Source organism: Priapulus caudatus, unplaced genomic scaffold (genome assembly GCF_000485595.1).
Source record: "Priapulus caudatus unplaced genomic scaffold, Priapulus_caudatus-5.0.1 Scaffold84, whole genome shotgun sequence".
Classification (NCBI taxonomy): Eukaryota; Metazoa; Priapulida; class Priapulimorpha; order Priapulimorphida; family Priapulidae; genus Priapulus; species Priapulus caudatus.
The window spans coordinates 28,862-44,586 of record NW_014577145.1 but is presented as its reverse complement, the minus strand read 5'-3'; the positions used below and the strand labels follow the sequence as shown (position 1 = coordinate 44,586).

Sequence of the window (15,725 nt, the reverse complement as noted above, 5' to 3'; positions counted from 1 at the left end):
ATTAATTAATTAATTAATTAGATCCGGATCACCACCAAAATGTAATCAATTCTAAGTTAGCCCATTTCTGACCTATCTTGAAAATGTAATGACAATCCGTCCATAACTTTTTTAGTTAGGCTGTACACAAAAGAACGGTGTTACAAACCCACAAACGCACAAACCCACAAACGAACAAACACACAAACGAACAAACACACGCCGGTGAAAACATAACCTCCTGCCAACCCCTTGGCGGAGGTAATAATAATAATAATAATAATAACAAAAACAATAACAATAACAATTCAGAATGTGGCAATATTAATAGCAATAGTAATATTAAAAGTTTTCCCTATAATAAAACACATGTGTTATTATGAGCACCTACCGCACGCAGGCTCACGTACGGGTTAATTAGTGCCTTCATCCCCTCAGAGGAGTCATCACCTTACGAATGCGATTGCAAAACCCTTCAAAAATAGATATTTTATCGGATTTTTTATTATAAAGATCACCTTGGAGGATCAGATTGTTCAGGCTAACCCTGTCATGGAGAGCTTTGGCAACGCGAAGACTGTACGAAATGACAACTCGTCGCGTTTCGTAAGTATATATGTCTCGTATTCGATCTGCTACTACGTGTAAAAAGACGGATGTTTACAATTGGTTTTGATGGCAGATATATATTGACATTCACAACTGTTTTTTCTCTCGATGTAATTGCGGATGTGCGAGTCTCCGTATGGGCGTTTATTTTCGGCGCGTAATTTAATGCGATTTTTTTCTTTGCCATTTAGGGAAAATTTATTCGAATCCACTTCGGCACCAAGGGCAGGCTTGCCGGTGGTGACATCGAATCATGTATGACTCATATACACATATATATATATGCATATGATACTGACGCGTTAAAAATCAACCCGAATTAAATTTAATTCGAACATGTTCTGCTTGCATCTATGACAAATACGACATACGCATATACGCTCTCCTATGACACTATTTGTCATAGGAAGATTCTTTCTATGACAAATATTAGCGAGTCAACTTCGTTCCGCTTTACAGCTTAAATTCACTGATTTCGTTCATAATAGCGCTCCTAAACTCCTATGATGCGCACAACACATACAACAATATTTGTCATAGAAAGAATCTTCCTATGACAAATAGTGTCATAGGAGAGCGTATATGCGTATGTCGTATTTGTCATAGAAAGAATCTTCCTATGACAAATAGTGTCATAGGAGAGCGTATATGCGTATGTCGTATTTGTCATAAATGCTAGCAGAACAGGCTGTTAATTTGTAATGACAAAGCTCGCGCGTGTGTGTGTCCGTGCCTCTGAATGTGTCACAATTTGTACGCGTGTCACGCATTCTACATTTGCGACAATACATTATATGTGGCAGCTCTCGCAGGTATTGCTTCCAGTAATAAAAAAAACCGCGTGCTTTCTTTCCGCCTCGTAGATCTGCTGGAAAAATCTCGTGTCGTTGCGCAGGCTGACATGGAGCGCAGCTACCACATCTTCTATCAGCTTACATCGAATGCCTTCCCCGACCTTAAAGGTTAGTTAAGCGAGGCTGCACTTCATATCTAGCTGAACGTGCATGCGACTCAATCGCTTAATGATTCCCTGCAACCGTCTGCCGAACATCACACTGTGACAGACACGGCAAAAAATCAATCAATCGCGTAGTTAGGATGCAGTAATTAATCGCCGACACCGACTGTTCTTCGCGACGTATGCTATATTTAGCCGTAATCGTAGGACGCAAGTAAAAACACATTAGCAGGCATCTACACCCCCCCCCCACTCAAACACCCACCCACCTCATTATCTGTCAATCGAAAATAGGTGAATATAATTTGCTTTTTAATTTCGAAAATTCGTATACGATTACATGTGAACCAAGTGCTTTTTTAGCCTCCGCGAAACGTTCACGCGTGTAGAGTAGTATACCCTCTGTGAAACCTTCAGCCTTGAAATATATCCTCTGCGAATCCTTTGCGCTTGTTTCGTGGTATACCCTCTGTGAGATCTCTTCGAGTGTAGTACGCTGTGTGAAACCTTTTAGTCTTGAAATGTGCCCGCTGTGACACTTTGGCGCTGCGCTAGTTCTGACCGGTCGGCGTGTTTTCTCCACAGCGAAGATACTGCTGAATGAACCAATCGGCCACTATCACTTCCAGAGCCAGGGCAAGACATACATTGATGGTGTCGATGATGCCGAGGAGATGCGCCTCACCGACGTACGTAAATTCCGTACGATCGTAGACTTACTAATATAACTCGTGCGTGTGTGTGTGTGTGTGTGTGTGTGTGTGTGTGTGTGTGTGTGTGTGTGTGTGTGTGTGTGTGTGTGTGTGTGTGTGTGTGTGTGTGTGTGTGTGTGTGGGTGTGTGTGCGTGTATATATATATATATATATATCTATATTATATATATATATATAATATGTGTGTGTGTGTGTGTGTGTGTGTGTGTGTTGTGTGTGTGCTGTGTGTGTGTGTGTGTGTGTGTGTTTGTGTGTGTCTGTGTGTCTGTGTCTGTGTGTGTGTGTAAATAAATTAATTAAATTATGCACATATGTGCATTACGCCAATAAATTTATTGTAGATTTATGGATTTATATATCAATTATCGGCTTCATTCGCTGCGAGTTTTGCATCAATTTTTATATAAATATAGTTATCAAATATAAACATCTTTGTGTAATGGTGCGAGCTTAGATTAACGAATAAAATAGATAAGCAAAGTAGATTTTACGCGAAAACAGTCTACTAAGCGTGTCAGGGCCGTTGCTAGTTTTGAAAAATGTCAAAGTGAACGTAATTACATAGTTATTTATTTATCCCCGAATTTATTTAGGCATCTTTAATCAGATACACTTTGTTACAACCCTGTTCCCTCTAGTGGGTGCCTTGTATAGCACCAGGTAAGATCATCTTTTATCTAGAACGCGTTATTAACGACCGCGTCCCGCCGACTCTATCCACGCAGGAAGCGTTCGACATTCTCGGCTTCACCGACGACGAAAAGTTGAACATCTATAAGATCGTTGCCGCCGTCATGCACCTCGGCAACATGCACTTCAAGCAGCGCACCCGCGACGAGCAGGCGGAAGCCGACGGCACCGAGGCCGGAGAGAAGGTCGCCCATCTGATGGGCATCTCCGACGCCGACCTCTTCAAGGGTCTCCTGAAGCCGCGCATCAAGGTCGGCTCCGAGCTGGTGCAGAAGGGACAGAATCGGGACCAGGTAATGTACGCCATAGGCACGCTGGCGAAGGCGACCTACGACCGCATGTTCCGCTGGCTCGTGTCGCGTCTGAACAAGACGCTCGACACGAACGCCAAGAAGCAGTTCTTCATCGGCGTGCTGGATATCGCCGGCTTCGAGATCTTCGACTTCAACAGCTTCGAGCAGATCTGCATCAACTTCACCAACGAGAAGCTGCAGCAGTACTTCAATCATCACATGTTCGTGCTGGAGCAGGAGGAGTATGAGCGCGAGGGCATTCAGTGGACCTTCATCGATTTCGGACTCGACCTTCAGCCGTGCATCGACCTGATTGAGAAGCCGATGGGCATGTTCTCGATCCTCGAGGAGGAGTGCATGTTCCCGAAGGCCACCGATCAAACCTTCACGCAGAAGATGATGGACAACCATCTCGGAAAATCGCCCAATTTCCTCAAACCGAAGGCGGTCAAGGCCGGAACAACAGAGGCGAACTTTGGCATCAAACACTACGCGGGAATCGTTAACTACAACACCAGTTTCTGGATAGACAAGAATAAGGATCCTCTCAACGACACGGTGTGCGAGCTGTTCGCACGCAGTAAGGGGAATCCACTTCTTTCCGAGCTGTATTACGACAAACTGGGAGACGACGAAGAGACCGGCGGCAAAGTCAGGCGACGAAAGGGTTCCGGTTTTCTCACCGTCTCAACCATCTACAGGGTTAGTGTTCGACTACACATGTTTCGCGTTACATTCGAGCAAGGATCACGTCGAAATCCAAAATTATGGCTGTGTACAACGTTCAAAACGGGCTTTTAGCGTTCACGTTTAAACCTAAATCGCATTAATATGTAAATGTAATGTCGGTAATATGTATTTATCGGTATTTATATTCATAAATCATTATTATTAATATGCTGACGGTTTGCTTGATATTGACATTTATCTACAAATCCGTCGATACATAGAAAGTGATAATTTTGTTAAATGCCATTGTATTGAAACGGCTGGCTTGGCTTGAAAGGCCACGCAGTTCTGGTAACCTCTTGCCTTACACGAATACCATATATTCTAACATATACTCTACCCTCTCTATATATACTCTATACCTTCTGTATATTCTATATTCTATACATGATCTATATACTCTCTATTTACTTTATATTTTATATATACTTCACTCTCTAATATATACTCTCTACTCTCTACATGCTCGACACTCTATATATAATTTATACTCTATCTATATACTATGTATACTCTATCTTCGATATCTCTCTCGCAAATACCATATTTTATCTCTAGCCTTCTATCGCTTGTTTGCTATAGGAGCAGTTGCGTCGCTTGATGAACGCGCTGAATGCCACGGCGCCGCACTTCGTGCGCTGCATCATCCCCAACGAGAGCAAGGAGGCGGGAGAGCTGGATGCCCCATTGGTGATGCACCAGCTGGGCTGCAACGGTGTGCTCGAGGGAATACGAATCTGCCGCAAGGGTTACCCGAACAGAATGCTCTACGCTGACTTCAAGCATAGGTGAGAGTACGACGCGGACAGTTTTTTAGAAGATTTCTACGTTGCATATGTATCCTCACTTTTAAAGTGGTTATGGGTGTAGCTATATAGGTTTAGGAAGAGCGAGAGAAAGAGAGAGAGAGAGTAACGTAGCGAGAGGAGAAGAGAAAAAAAAAGTAGTAGAGAGAAAGACAGCGGGAGAAAGTTGGAAGAGAGAGAGAGAGCGAGAGAGGGAGAGTTAGAGAGAGAGAGAGAGAGAGAGAGAGAGAGAGAGAGAGAGCACGGTAAGTCGGTTTCAATACCCATATCAATATAGTTATGTAGAAATATATACATTACACAGATGCAAACACACATGCACACACACACACACACACACACACACACACACACACACACACACACACACACACACACACACACACACACACACCTCAGACCGCCCCCCCCCGAACACACACTCACTATATACACGTATTTCGCACACAGATACCAGATCCTGGCGCCGAACTGCGTACCGGATGGCTTCACCGACGGCAAGCAGATAGCCTCATCGCTGCTGTTGGCGCTCAACTGGGACGTGAACGACTACAAGATTGGAGGCACGAAGATCTTCTTCAAGGCGGGCGTGCTCGGTCGCCTCGAGGAACTCCGCGAGGTGTGCATCACGCGCGTCATCACGCTGACGCAGGCTCAGATCCGCGGCTACCAGGGGCGCGCCGAGTACGCGAAGCTGAAGGCGCAGCGGCTCGGCATGATCCTCATCCAGCGCAACGTGCGCAAGTACATCCAGTGCCGCAACTGGCCCTGGTGGAAGCTCTACACGAAGGTGAAGCCGATGCTGTCGATCGCGCGCCAGGAGGACGAGATGAAGAGGATGCAGCAGCACCTGGACGAGATGCAGCTGGAGCTGGCGAAGGAGGCGAAGGCGAGAAACAACTACGAGGACATCATCGCGAGGTTGATCGCCGAGAAGACGGTGCTCTACGAGCAGGTGCAGACCGACCTCGAAGACATCAGCACCATCGAAGAACGAGCCGCTAAGCTGATCACGCAGAAGCTCGAACTCGAGGCCCTGCTGAAAGAGGTTGAGGAGCGGCTCCTCGAAGAGGAGCACGGCACGCTGGTGCTCGCCGAGGCGAGGAAGAGAGCCGAGGCAGAGTGCATCGACCTGCGAGGACTGCTAGAGGTGCTGGAGCGCAAGCTGAAGAAGGTCGAGAACGAGAAGGTGATACGAGACGTGCAAATCAGACAGATGAACGAGGAGTTTGCGAAGCAGGAGGAGGCGGCGGCGATAGCAAGCAAGGCTAAGAGAGCGCTGGAAGAAACTCTCATGGTGGGCAGGTTATCTGTTCTACTGGTTTTTACTAAAATTAACAGGGAAATAATAATAAAGAATGTTAACTGAGACAGTGGTTTTATTCAACATCTTTCATATTAATTTTAAGTAAAACAACGATTTTATTTCCCTATATTTACAACATAATTATCGTGATGACCTCGATTGTAATAATTTTAATAAACAACGGGTTTATTAAAGTTACATTCATTTCTAATCAAAATGACAAATAATAATAATAATAATAATAATAATAATACATCATGCTTAATACTAATCGAAACACCGCTCAATTTATTCTATTTGCTCACCTTATTTCAGCGAGCGCAAGCGGAACTGCAAAAGGAAGAGGAAAAAGCCAACCAAATGGCCAAGGCCAAAGCCAAGATGGAAGCGGAACTCGACGAACTGGAAGATAACCTGGAGAGAGAAAGAAAAATACGCACCGACGTGGAGAAGGCCAGGAAGAAGATGGAGGGAGACCTGAAGATCGCACAGGAGGGCATTGAAGAGATGGAGCGCGCCCGGAAGGAGGTGGAGGAGAGCGTGCGCAGGAAGGAGAAGGAGATGGCGCAGCTGCACAGCCAGATGGAAGACGACCGCGGAGTCATTCGTCAGCTGCAGAAGAAGATCAAGGAGCTGCAGGCGCGCATCGAGGAGCTAGAGGAGGAGCTGGAGGCGGAGAGGCAGGCGCGCTCCAAGGTCGAGAAGCAGCGCGCCGAACTCGCGCGCGAGCTCGAAGAACTACACGAGCGGCTCGAGGAGGCAGGTGGCGCCACCGGCGCGCAGCTCGAGTTGAACAAGAGGCGCGAGGCGGAATTGGCGAAGCTGCGTAGAGATCTCGAGGAGCAGGCCATGCAGCACGAAGCGACCGTCTCGTCGCTGCGCAAGAAGCAGAACGATATCATCGCCGAGATGGCGGAACAAATTGAACAGTTGCAGAAGATTAAGGCAAAGTAAGTCCGAGTGTATGTAAGGCATATAGAAAGTTCAGTCAGCTCTATACTTCTACAGGATCACGGTGATTTGTAACGTATTCTAAATGGAAAAGATTTAAGGGTAATTTTAAATTTGGGCATGGCTCTAGTAGTGTAGTGGTTAGGGGTGAAGTAAACTTACGCTAGATTGAAAGAAACCTAACCGACTTTGTACGTATGTCAGCTCGCATAAACTTTTTACATTTACTAAAAAAATAAACTTTAACGGTCATTTAAATTCGGGCGTCGCTCTAGTACTATAAAAGGTCAAGAAAGCTTAGATATACCGCTTCCCTAACAGATAGGTTTTATAGATGGGGAAGGGTCAAAGTTAGTTCTATATTCGTGCGTCACCTTTTGTTGTTGACTTGTATCTTGCTATATACTCTTGCCTGCAGACTAGAACGAGAGAAGCACGAGCTCACTCGCGATATGGACGACTTGCGATTGAACATGGAACACGTAGCTAAAGCAAAGGTGCGTAAAAATATCCATTCTATTAGAAAAATAACACAATTATCTATTTTCTATGCACTTGCTTCTACGATTTAGTTTATACTTTACGTAATCCAAACACGTTTCCCGACGGATAGCTTATTAGTATATGTGTATTACTTTAATATATTATTAGTTAGTATACATTAGTTATTACTTATTTTTTATAATTCACTTATTATATTAATATATTAGGTAAGTATTATGTTTAATTATTACTCTTAATTTAGAGAGCACAGTTTATTACTTTAGTTTGACTACTTGTATCAAATTTCTACTTTGTAACATAGCGAGAGGCATAACATTCGCGTATGCCTAGTATCTGCCAAATAGAATATTATTTTGTTGAATTACACTTTTAAAATGGACAGCAATGACTCATTGCATTAGTTTGATATTAAAAAGAATTCCCGATGCCTCGCTTTAATAATATGGAATGCTTAGTTTAACTTATCACTAATTAAGTTTACGTTAGCCAATAGATGGCAATGCGTGTCCTACGTGTAAATAACAATCCTCATATGTGCAGCCTTTATCAAGTAAAGAAAATATTATTTTGCTGAAATTACCCCCTTTTGAAGTGCAGAGCAAATATTCGTCGCAGTACACTGACATGAAATATATCCCGATACATATGTTTAATAATGAAAGGATGTCCTAGCTGAGGTAGCACTAAGAAAATTTAAATCAGCCAATAGACGAATAAATGTCTCCTACATGAAATATGCAGCAGTATGTCCAGCCTTTATTAAATAAAAGAAATGGAATTTTGTTGAAATTATACTTTTAAAATAGAGAGCAAATATTCGTCGTGCTGGCTTGACGTGAGAAGTAAATCCTAGTGCCTCTCTTTAATAATAATAAGGCTTTATCACTCACATTATATTATGAAAATTTAAATCAACTAATGAATGACGATATGTATCCCACATGACACATGCAACTGTATGTTTAGATTTTATCAAATGAATGTAATTGTATTTCGTTGAAATCATACTTTTAATTTAGAGAGAACAATTTATAAACGTACCCAACTATCCGAAGCCGTGCATTCACAAATACTAATTACTACAGTCATCGGGCTTCGCACTAATCAAAGAAATCGTATTAATAATAGATTATCGCGTCTTTAGCAACAAGCCGAGAAGTTGGCCAAGTCGATGGAGAATCAGCTGGGAGAGGCGAACAGCCGTCTTGACGAGTCATCGCGCATCATCAACACGCTCAATGCCCAGCAGCTGAAACTCAACAACGACGTTAGCGACCTCATGCGGCAGCTAGAGGAAGCTGAGGCGCAGATCAACCAGCTGAACCGAGCGAAGGCGTCGCTGCAGAGTTCGCTCGAGGAGGCGCGCAACAGCCTAGAGGATGAGTCGAAAGCGAAGTTGGCGCTGCAGTCGCAGCTAAGGAACGCGCAGCACGATATCGAGCAGCTGCGCGAACAAGCGGAGGAGGGAGAGGAAGCCAGGTCGCAGCTGCTAAGACAACTCGCCAAGGTCACCAACGAGTTGCAGACGCTCCGCGCACGCGTCGAAGCCGAAGGTCTCGGCGGCGGAGGAGCGGAGGCAGAGGAGATCAAGTAATAATTATATTGCTGTACTTGTTTAATTGTATTTACTTATGTAATAATATTATGTATATAATTGTAGTATGTACGGCAACCGCTCCGGAAACTGTCGAGGTCAGCATGCATGGGTGATTTCCCTTTTACAACTGCACTGAACAACGTCTATCGTGAAGCATTTAGACTGACTATGTCACTATGGCATAGTTCTATACGGATAATATTTGTGAATACAATTTTGCCTTTTAAATATCACATACTGTGCGCCAACCACTATTATCTACTCCTAGTACAATACGACAATTTAACTATAAAAAGTGAAGAAAATCGCATAGGATTGTAGCACCATACTTTAAGCATCATATATTTAAAAAAATAACAGTATCATGTAGAGCTAGATGGTCACCTTACCGTGAGTTTCCGTGCACCTACAGGCGTAAACTGCAAGCAAAGCTCATGGAGGCGGAGGACCAGATCGACGCGCTCAAGTCTAAGGTGGCCAGCGTCGATAAGCAGAAGCATCGCCTGCAGAACGACCTTGACGACATGTCGATAGAGGTCGAACGCGCCAACGCCGCCGCCAGCGCCGCCGAGAAACGCCAGCGCAACTTCGATAAGACGCTCGCCGAGTCGAAGCAGAAGATTGACGACATCGCAGCCGAACTGGAGGCGTCGCAGCGAGAGTGTCGCACCATGTCGACGGAGATGTTCAAGTCGAAGACGGTCAACGAGGAGCTAGCCGACGGCAACGAGGCTCTGAAGAGAGAGAACAGGAGTCTTGCCGACGAGATGAAGGATCTGACCGATCAGTTGGGAGAGGAGGGAAGGAGCATGCACGACCTCGACAAGGCGCGCAGGAAGGCCATGCAGGAGAAGGAGGAGCTGCAGTCGGCGCTCGAGGAAGCCGAGGCGGCGCTCGAGCAGGAGGAATCGAAGGTGGTGCGCTCGCAGCTGGAGCTGCAGCAGATCCGCCAGGAGGTCGACCGCCGCCTCGCCGAGAAGGACGACGAGTTCGAGACGACGCGCCGCAACCACCAGCGCGCCGTCGACTCGATGCAGGCGAGCCTCGAGGCGGAGGCGAAGGGCCGCGCCGAGGCGATGAAGATGAAGAAGAAGCTGGAGAACGACATACACGAGCTCGAGCTGTCGCTAGATGGCGCCAACCGACAGAACGCCGACGCGCAGAGGAACCTGAAGAAGCAGCAGGAGGAGATCGCCAACCTTCAGGCGCAGATCGACGATGAGCAGCGCGTGCGCGACCAGCTACGAGAACAGCTAGCCGCCAGCGAGCGCCGCTGTGGGGCGCTGTCCACCGAGCTGGAGGAGACACGCGGTGCGCTGGAGCTCTCCGAGCACAACCGCCGCGGCATCGAGAGCGAGCTGAACGAAGCGAACGAGCGCGTCGGCGACGTGCAGTCGCAGCTGACGAGCGCCAGCGCCGCCAAGCGGAAACTAGAAGGCGAGATGGCCGCCATGCAGGCCGACCTTGACGAGACGATCAGGGAGATGAAGGACGCAGACGAGAAGGCGAGGACCGCCTCCGCCGACGCCTCCCGCCTCGCCGAGGAGCTACACCGAGAGCAGGAGCACGCGAACGGCTGCGAGAGAGCGCGCAAGTCGCTCGAGCAGCAACTGAAGGAGATGCAAGTGCGTCTGGACGAGGCCGAGGCAAACGTGCTGAAGGGAGGCAAGAAGCTGATCTCTAAGTTAGAGCAGCGCGTGCGCGAGCTGGAGAGCGAGCTGGCTAGCGAACAGCGTCGGCACAGCGACCTGCAGAAGAACTACCGCAAGGCGGACCGACAGGTCAAGGATATGCACAACCAGATGGAAGAAGACAAGAAGAGCCAGGAGCACCTGCAAGAGCTGCTCGACCGCGTCAATGGAAAGATAAGCATGTTCAAGCGGCAGATCGAGGAGGCCGAGGAGGTGGGCAACATGAATCTGTCAAAGTTTCGCAAGGTGCAGTCGCAGCTGGAGGAGTCGGAGGCGAGGGCCGAGGAAGCGGAGGCGATGGTTGGAAAGCTGCGTGCGATGACGCGCTCGGCGAGCCACGTCAGACCGGTACGATATAGCTGCGACAGCAACAGCAGCAGCAGCAGCAGCAACAGCGACAGCAGCAGCAGCCCTTTTAAATAGCAAAGTAAGCGCGCTGGGCTTTAAATTCAGCCGGTCCAGCAACGCCACCAGCCGCCTCACACAAGCAGCGTCGGCAGCTTTGTCACCACCACACAGGCTCATTGCTCTAATTGATTTCACCGCTTTCCTCTCGCAGCGCGTCGCGAGATTTTCCGCGGCCGCGCGGTGCGCCTGAATATGTATGAAATATAACATCAAACGCGCCTCGGCGCCGCATCGCGCGCTTTCACAATCTCGTTAAACTGTATAGAAGAGGGACGTCAGAATCTATAAACCGGACATGATCCGCTGCCGTCCGTATGTGTGCGTGCAACCCCCATATATATATATATATATATATATATATTGAATTACAGTCTTTTTATTTGACTTAATACTATTGTAATCATATTTTTCCCTCGCTATGTACGAACGACATGTACACCTCGGGTTGACACTCTAGATCGGTGCTGGGCAACTTATCTGGCCCCACAGTGTGTGCTGCTAAATGTTTTTATTTTCCTACAGGGTCAATCGCCCAGCATGAGCGCAATGCGCCGCCGCATGAACAGCAACCAGGAGTAAGAGGAGTAGTTAAAGGTGAATAATGATATAATGTGATATAATAATAATATAATAATTTCAGAATGGCGTCACTGTCCGTATTAAGGATAACAGCTGTGTCTAAATAACTCAGTATTTCGCTAAGGTAATATATAGAAATAACATTATACATACCCCCAAATTTCCGGATTAAGAAGTATTCAGAGGCATCGGCGGTAATCGGCACGTGATGGTTCTACAGCGGTGTTTCCATAACAACCAACCATTCAAACTTTGGCTGCCAATAGATGGCAGCACAGTGCAATCGACAGATGCAGCTGCCCCGCCTGGCTCACACAAAGACCCATTGAAGGGGCCTGGCAGAATGATTCCAGAGATACTGATGGGCAATAGAATGCCAGCGCATTGCGTATTCTGTAAATACACGATTCATTACATAAGTGGACGACGCATGTATAAATGTATGTGTGTGTATATATTCACTTGGTGTGGTTTTATTTGCAGACTTCCCTGACCGATGCGTTGATGCAACGTAAATTTCGAATGGCCGATGTCCACCGCTGACGTGGCAAGAAAATGTATTCATCGCTGTCTCTGCTCGTTGGATAACCATCTCTTACGCGCGTGTGTTTGCACCCTCCGCAATTTCCGACACACGCAGGGTTATATATTGCCGTAATTGCATTAGCACAATAGTCTGATTTCATCCATGCATGGATTTTGCGTCCATGGATTTTGGAATAGTTGATAATTATTAGATACAGCTCGCATATATATATATATATATATTATCAAACGACGTTGATAATATTGATATATGCATTGAATGTTAAGTAGGGTGTATTCTATAATAATATACACACTTTAAATTAAAAGCGGATGTACCGGATTACGAGTATGATAGAAAACGTATCGGACGTGTGTAGAGTTTAGTAGCTTTAAGTATATAGGCAGCTATCTGATCAACTTGCTGGTATATTTGATATCTAGGCGCTACGACTCGACTATCTTGTATAAGCCGGTACACCATCGTGGCCTCGACGGTTTTCAATTAAAATGAGATTGAACTTAAAGTTCGAGTTTACACGCGAACGTAACACGCTAGAGGTGTGGTAGTCGTAGCAACCGCATAAAGAGCGCCAGTGATAACCTTTGCTATCACACATCTGAGCCGCGGAAGGAGTGTTTCACGGTTACGATGGTGCTGCTATCTAGCTTTAGGGTACCGCGGTGATGCACGCCGGAAGCTTGGTTGCCCCAGCAGTGCGCCGCCGAATCTCCTCTTACGTAACTTCCGTTCTAAATCGCTGCGTATTGACGTATACTATGTATCGTGTATTGATAGTATGTCTAGCCCGTAGCACGATAAGTAGAGAGTAGCAATAGTAGCGGTTGTCGTAGTGGTATCGTTTATTTATCGAAGACACGTTTCTAACGTATGTAGTTTTATGACTGCTACTTTTATATGATATATTGTTTCTATTTTGCTCTCTCGGCGGCGGCGATTGTAACTATTAGCGTGATGCTATACATAGCGCACCGGATTACGATGACGCCCCTCGAATCGCTACTAACTTCGATTCTAGCGAATTTAGAACATCACGATGCTACTATCCAAGCTATTTATATATACTTACTGAATAAAAATATTTATTAAAAAGAGTGTGTCAGTAACGGATTCGATCGTTGCAATCTTAAGGGAATTTTAGCGTGGAACAGAAAAACGTGATATATAGAGTTTGAACCACACGTGATAATCTAACGTCCACCATCGGATGTTATGTTAAATGTGTGCTGATATATACAAAAAAAAAGCAATAAAGCTCAAACAATGAGCGATGATACTAATATGTTATTGTTTTTCTGTCGCCATGACAACGCTCAGACGGTTATTAGCGCTTCCGGTGGTTACCGGAACCACTGTTTAGACAATGCGCCCGAAAATATTTATCGTCAAACAGCAGAGTGACATTACTAATCAAACGTTACGTTACGGAACGGTGAGTTTCATAATAAATAAAAAAAGAATCCGCCCACAGCGCCAGTAACACGCTGAACCTTAATGCGCAGCCAGCCAGCGAGCACGCCCCGCCTGAATGCAAAGCGGGGCGGATTTCGTGGGCAGATGGCTCGATACATTGTCGAGCGGGGTCGCGGCAGCCGAACGGCGGAGGGACAGATGGTCGAGCCCGCCTGTCCGCGCCGTCCCATCGCTGTCACTGCTGCCTGGCGATATACGGCGCGGGAGGGAGAGAGGGAGAGAGCGCGCGCGTGGCGGTCGCCCCGGCGCGTGATGCACCCAGCATGAGGCGTCTGCAGGCACGCACGTGTGCGGCCAATAATAAACCCACTGCCCTCCAGCTAAGACTGCATTAGCGCACGGGAGAGTGTTTAGGTGCGTGTGTCATCATTGGCGGCATCCGTGGAGAGGAAAACGACTGGGCGGGAGGCGGGGGAGGGACTCCTCGATGCTTAATTCGTTTCGTGGTGGAGGGAGGGGTCAGCGAAGGCTGACACAGTTATTTTATTATTATTAGTAGTACCGGCCACGATGTACTCGGTTAGTTGTCAGTGTCTAGTTGTCAGTGTAAACAGTTAGCTTCTCGCCGAAATATGTGGAAATAAATTTATGGACGAATACTAGAAAGATGCCAACAATAACAGCGGTGTTTAATTTGACATTGTGTAGCAACAGATAGATAAAATAAATGATAAATAAAAACGCACGCATGGAGTCAGAGAGGGAGAGAACGAAACAGACGAGAGAGAGATAGAGAGAGAGAGAGAGTGAGAGACAGAGAGACAGAGAGAGAGAGAGAAAAAAAGAGAGAGAGAGAGAGGGAGAGAGACAGAGAGGGAGAGAGACAGAGAGAGAAAAACGAGAGAGAGTGTTGGGAGAAAGAAAGGGGAAGCAGAGAGAAAGAGAGGGAAAGTCAAAAGGTATCCAATAGCTACAAAAATGAATATAATAAAAGGGGGATATGCTGTGAGCATCTGTGTGTCCGTCTGTGTGTGCCATGTGCCAGTTGCTGTCGTGCGGCTATATAGCCAGCTCGTTCAGGCTGTGACAAGCACTTTCGGCGGTATTTGTCTAAACAGTCTGCCGTGACATATACACGAACCTGATTTGATTCCATGGCAAACGTGCGCGGTTCGGGCGCATGCACCTGCTTTGTGTACGCGGCGTTGTTAACCTATAAAATGTAAACGTCTACAAAAACTATACTTGACAGCATCACGGCGGCCATTGTTTGCACGTTCATCTGTCGCACAAACAGAGCAGGGTGCGTTGCCGACGCGGGGCCGTGTGTCACGGTATACTTCTCAAACAAAAATATTATTCCTTTGAAGAGTCTTTTGTTGTTTTAATGGGTCCGCGTAAATGCAACGCAAACGTGCCCATGTGGTGCTCGCTGGTGCATCGCACACACGGGCATCGACTGAACGCGCTTATGAATATCTATCATGATATGGACGAGCTTTCAACACTATAGCGTCAGCAACATTAGTGCATGGCAGTGGCAGCAGCAGCGGTGGTGGCGGTAGCGGCAGTAACAGCAGTAACAGCAGAAGTAACAGAAGCAGCAGCAGCAGCAGCAGCGCAACCACAACCGCCACCACATTAACTTAGAACATTTTAGTAATAAAATGATGGTAAATAATCACGAAATGTATTTACTACTAAAGTCTTCTGTATTCTGTACCGACTAATAATTCCGCGGAAATACCGTTCAAATGCTCATTTGCAACGCGCAATCTCACCACACGCACAACATTGTGTACAAACTCACAGAACTCACACTCCTATACATCTGTGAGTTGGTAGTAAATACATTTCGTAATCATTTACTATCATTTTATTATTGTAGTAGTAGTAGCAGTAGTAGTAGTAGTAGTAGTAGTAGTAGTAGTAGTAGTAGTAGTAGTAGTAG

At 46.2% G+C, this 15,725-nt stretch overlaps 1 protein-coding gene across 2 annotated transcripts in view; it reads left to right on the top strand.

The window, feature by feature from the left end:
* LOC106804720 (myosin heavy chain, striated muscle-like) overlaps positions 1 to 13,637 on the top strand; it is a 20,438-nt gene extending 6,801 nt beyond the window's left edge. The window contains exons 6-18 of one of the 2 annotated variants that reach the window (XM_014806016.1): positions 493 to 585; positions 780 to 843; positions 1,452 to 1,550; positions 2,132 to 2,235; positions 2,986 to 3,945; positions 4,555 to 4,760; positions 5,229 to 6,075; positions 6,400 to 7,034; positions 7,454 to 7,532; positions 8,684 to 9,129; positions 9,549 to 11,175; positions 11,758 to 11,829; positions 12,298 to 13,637. In XM_014806016.1, the coding sequence (XP_014661502.1) occupies positions 493 to 585; positions 780 to 843; positions 1,452 to 1,550; positions 2,132 to 2,235; positions 2,986 to 3,945; positions 4,555 to 4,760; positions 5,229 to 6,075; positions 6,400 to 7,034; positions 7,454 to 7,532; positions 8,684 to 9,129; positions 9,549 to 11,175; positions 11,758 to 11,814 (5,217 nt within the window). In that variant the 3' untranslated portion in view covers positions 11,815 to 11,829; positions 12,298 to 13,637. Of the gene's footprint in view, positions 1 to 492; positions 586 to 779; positions 844 to 1,451; positions 1,551 to 2,131; positions 2,236 to 2,985; positions 3,946 to 4,554; positions 4,761 to 5,228; positions 6,076 to 6,399; positions 7,035 to 7,453; positions 7,533 to 8,683; positions 9,130 to 9,548; positions 11,176 to 11,757; positions 11,830 to 12,297 lie in introns of those variants that run through there. The other variant, XM_014806017.1, reaches the window with a different exon arrangement.
* Positions 13,638 to 15,725: the final 2,088 nt, after the last annotated feature.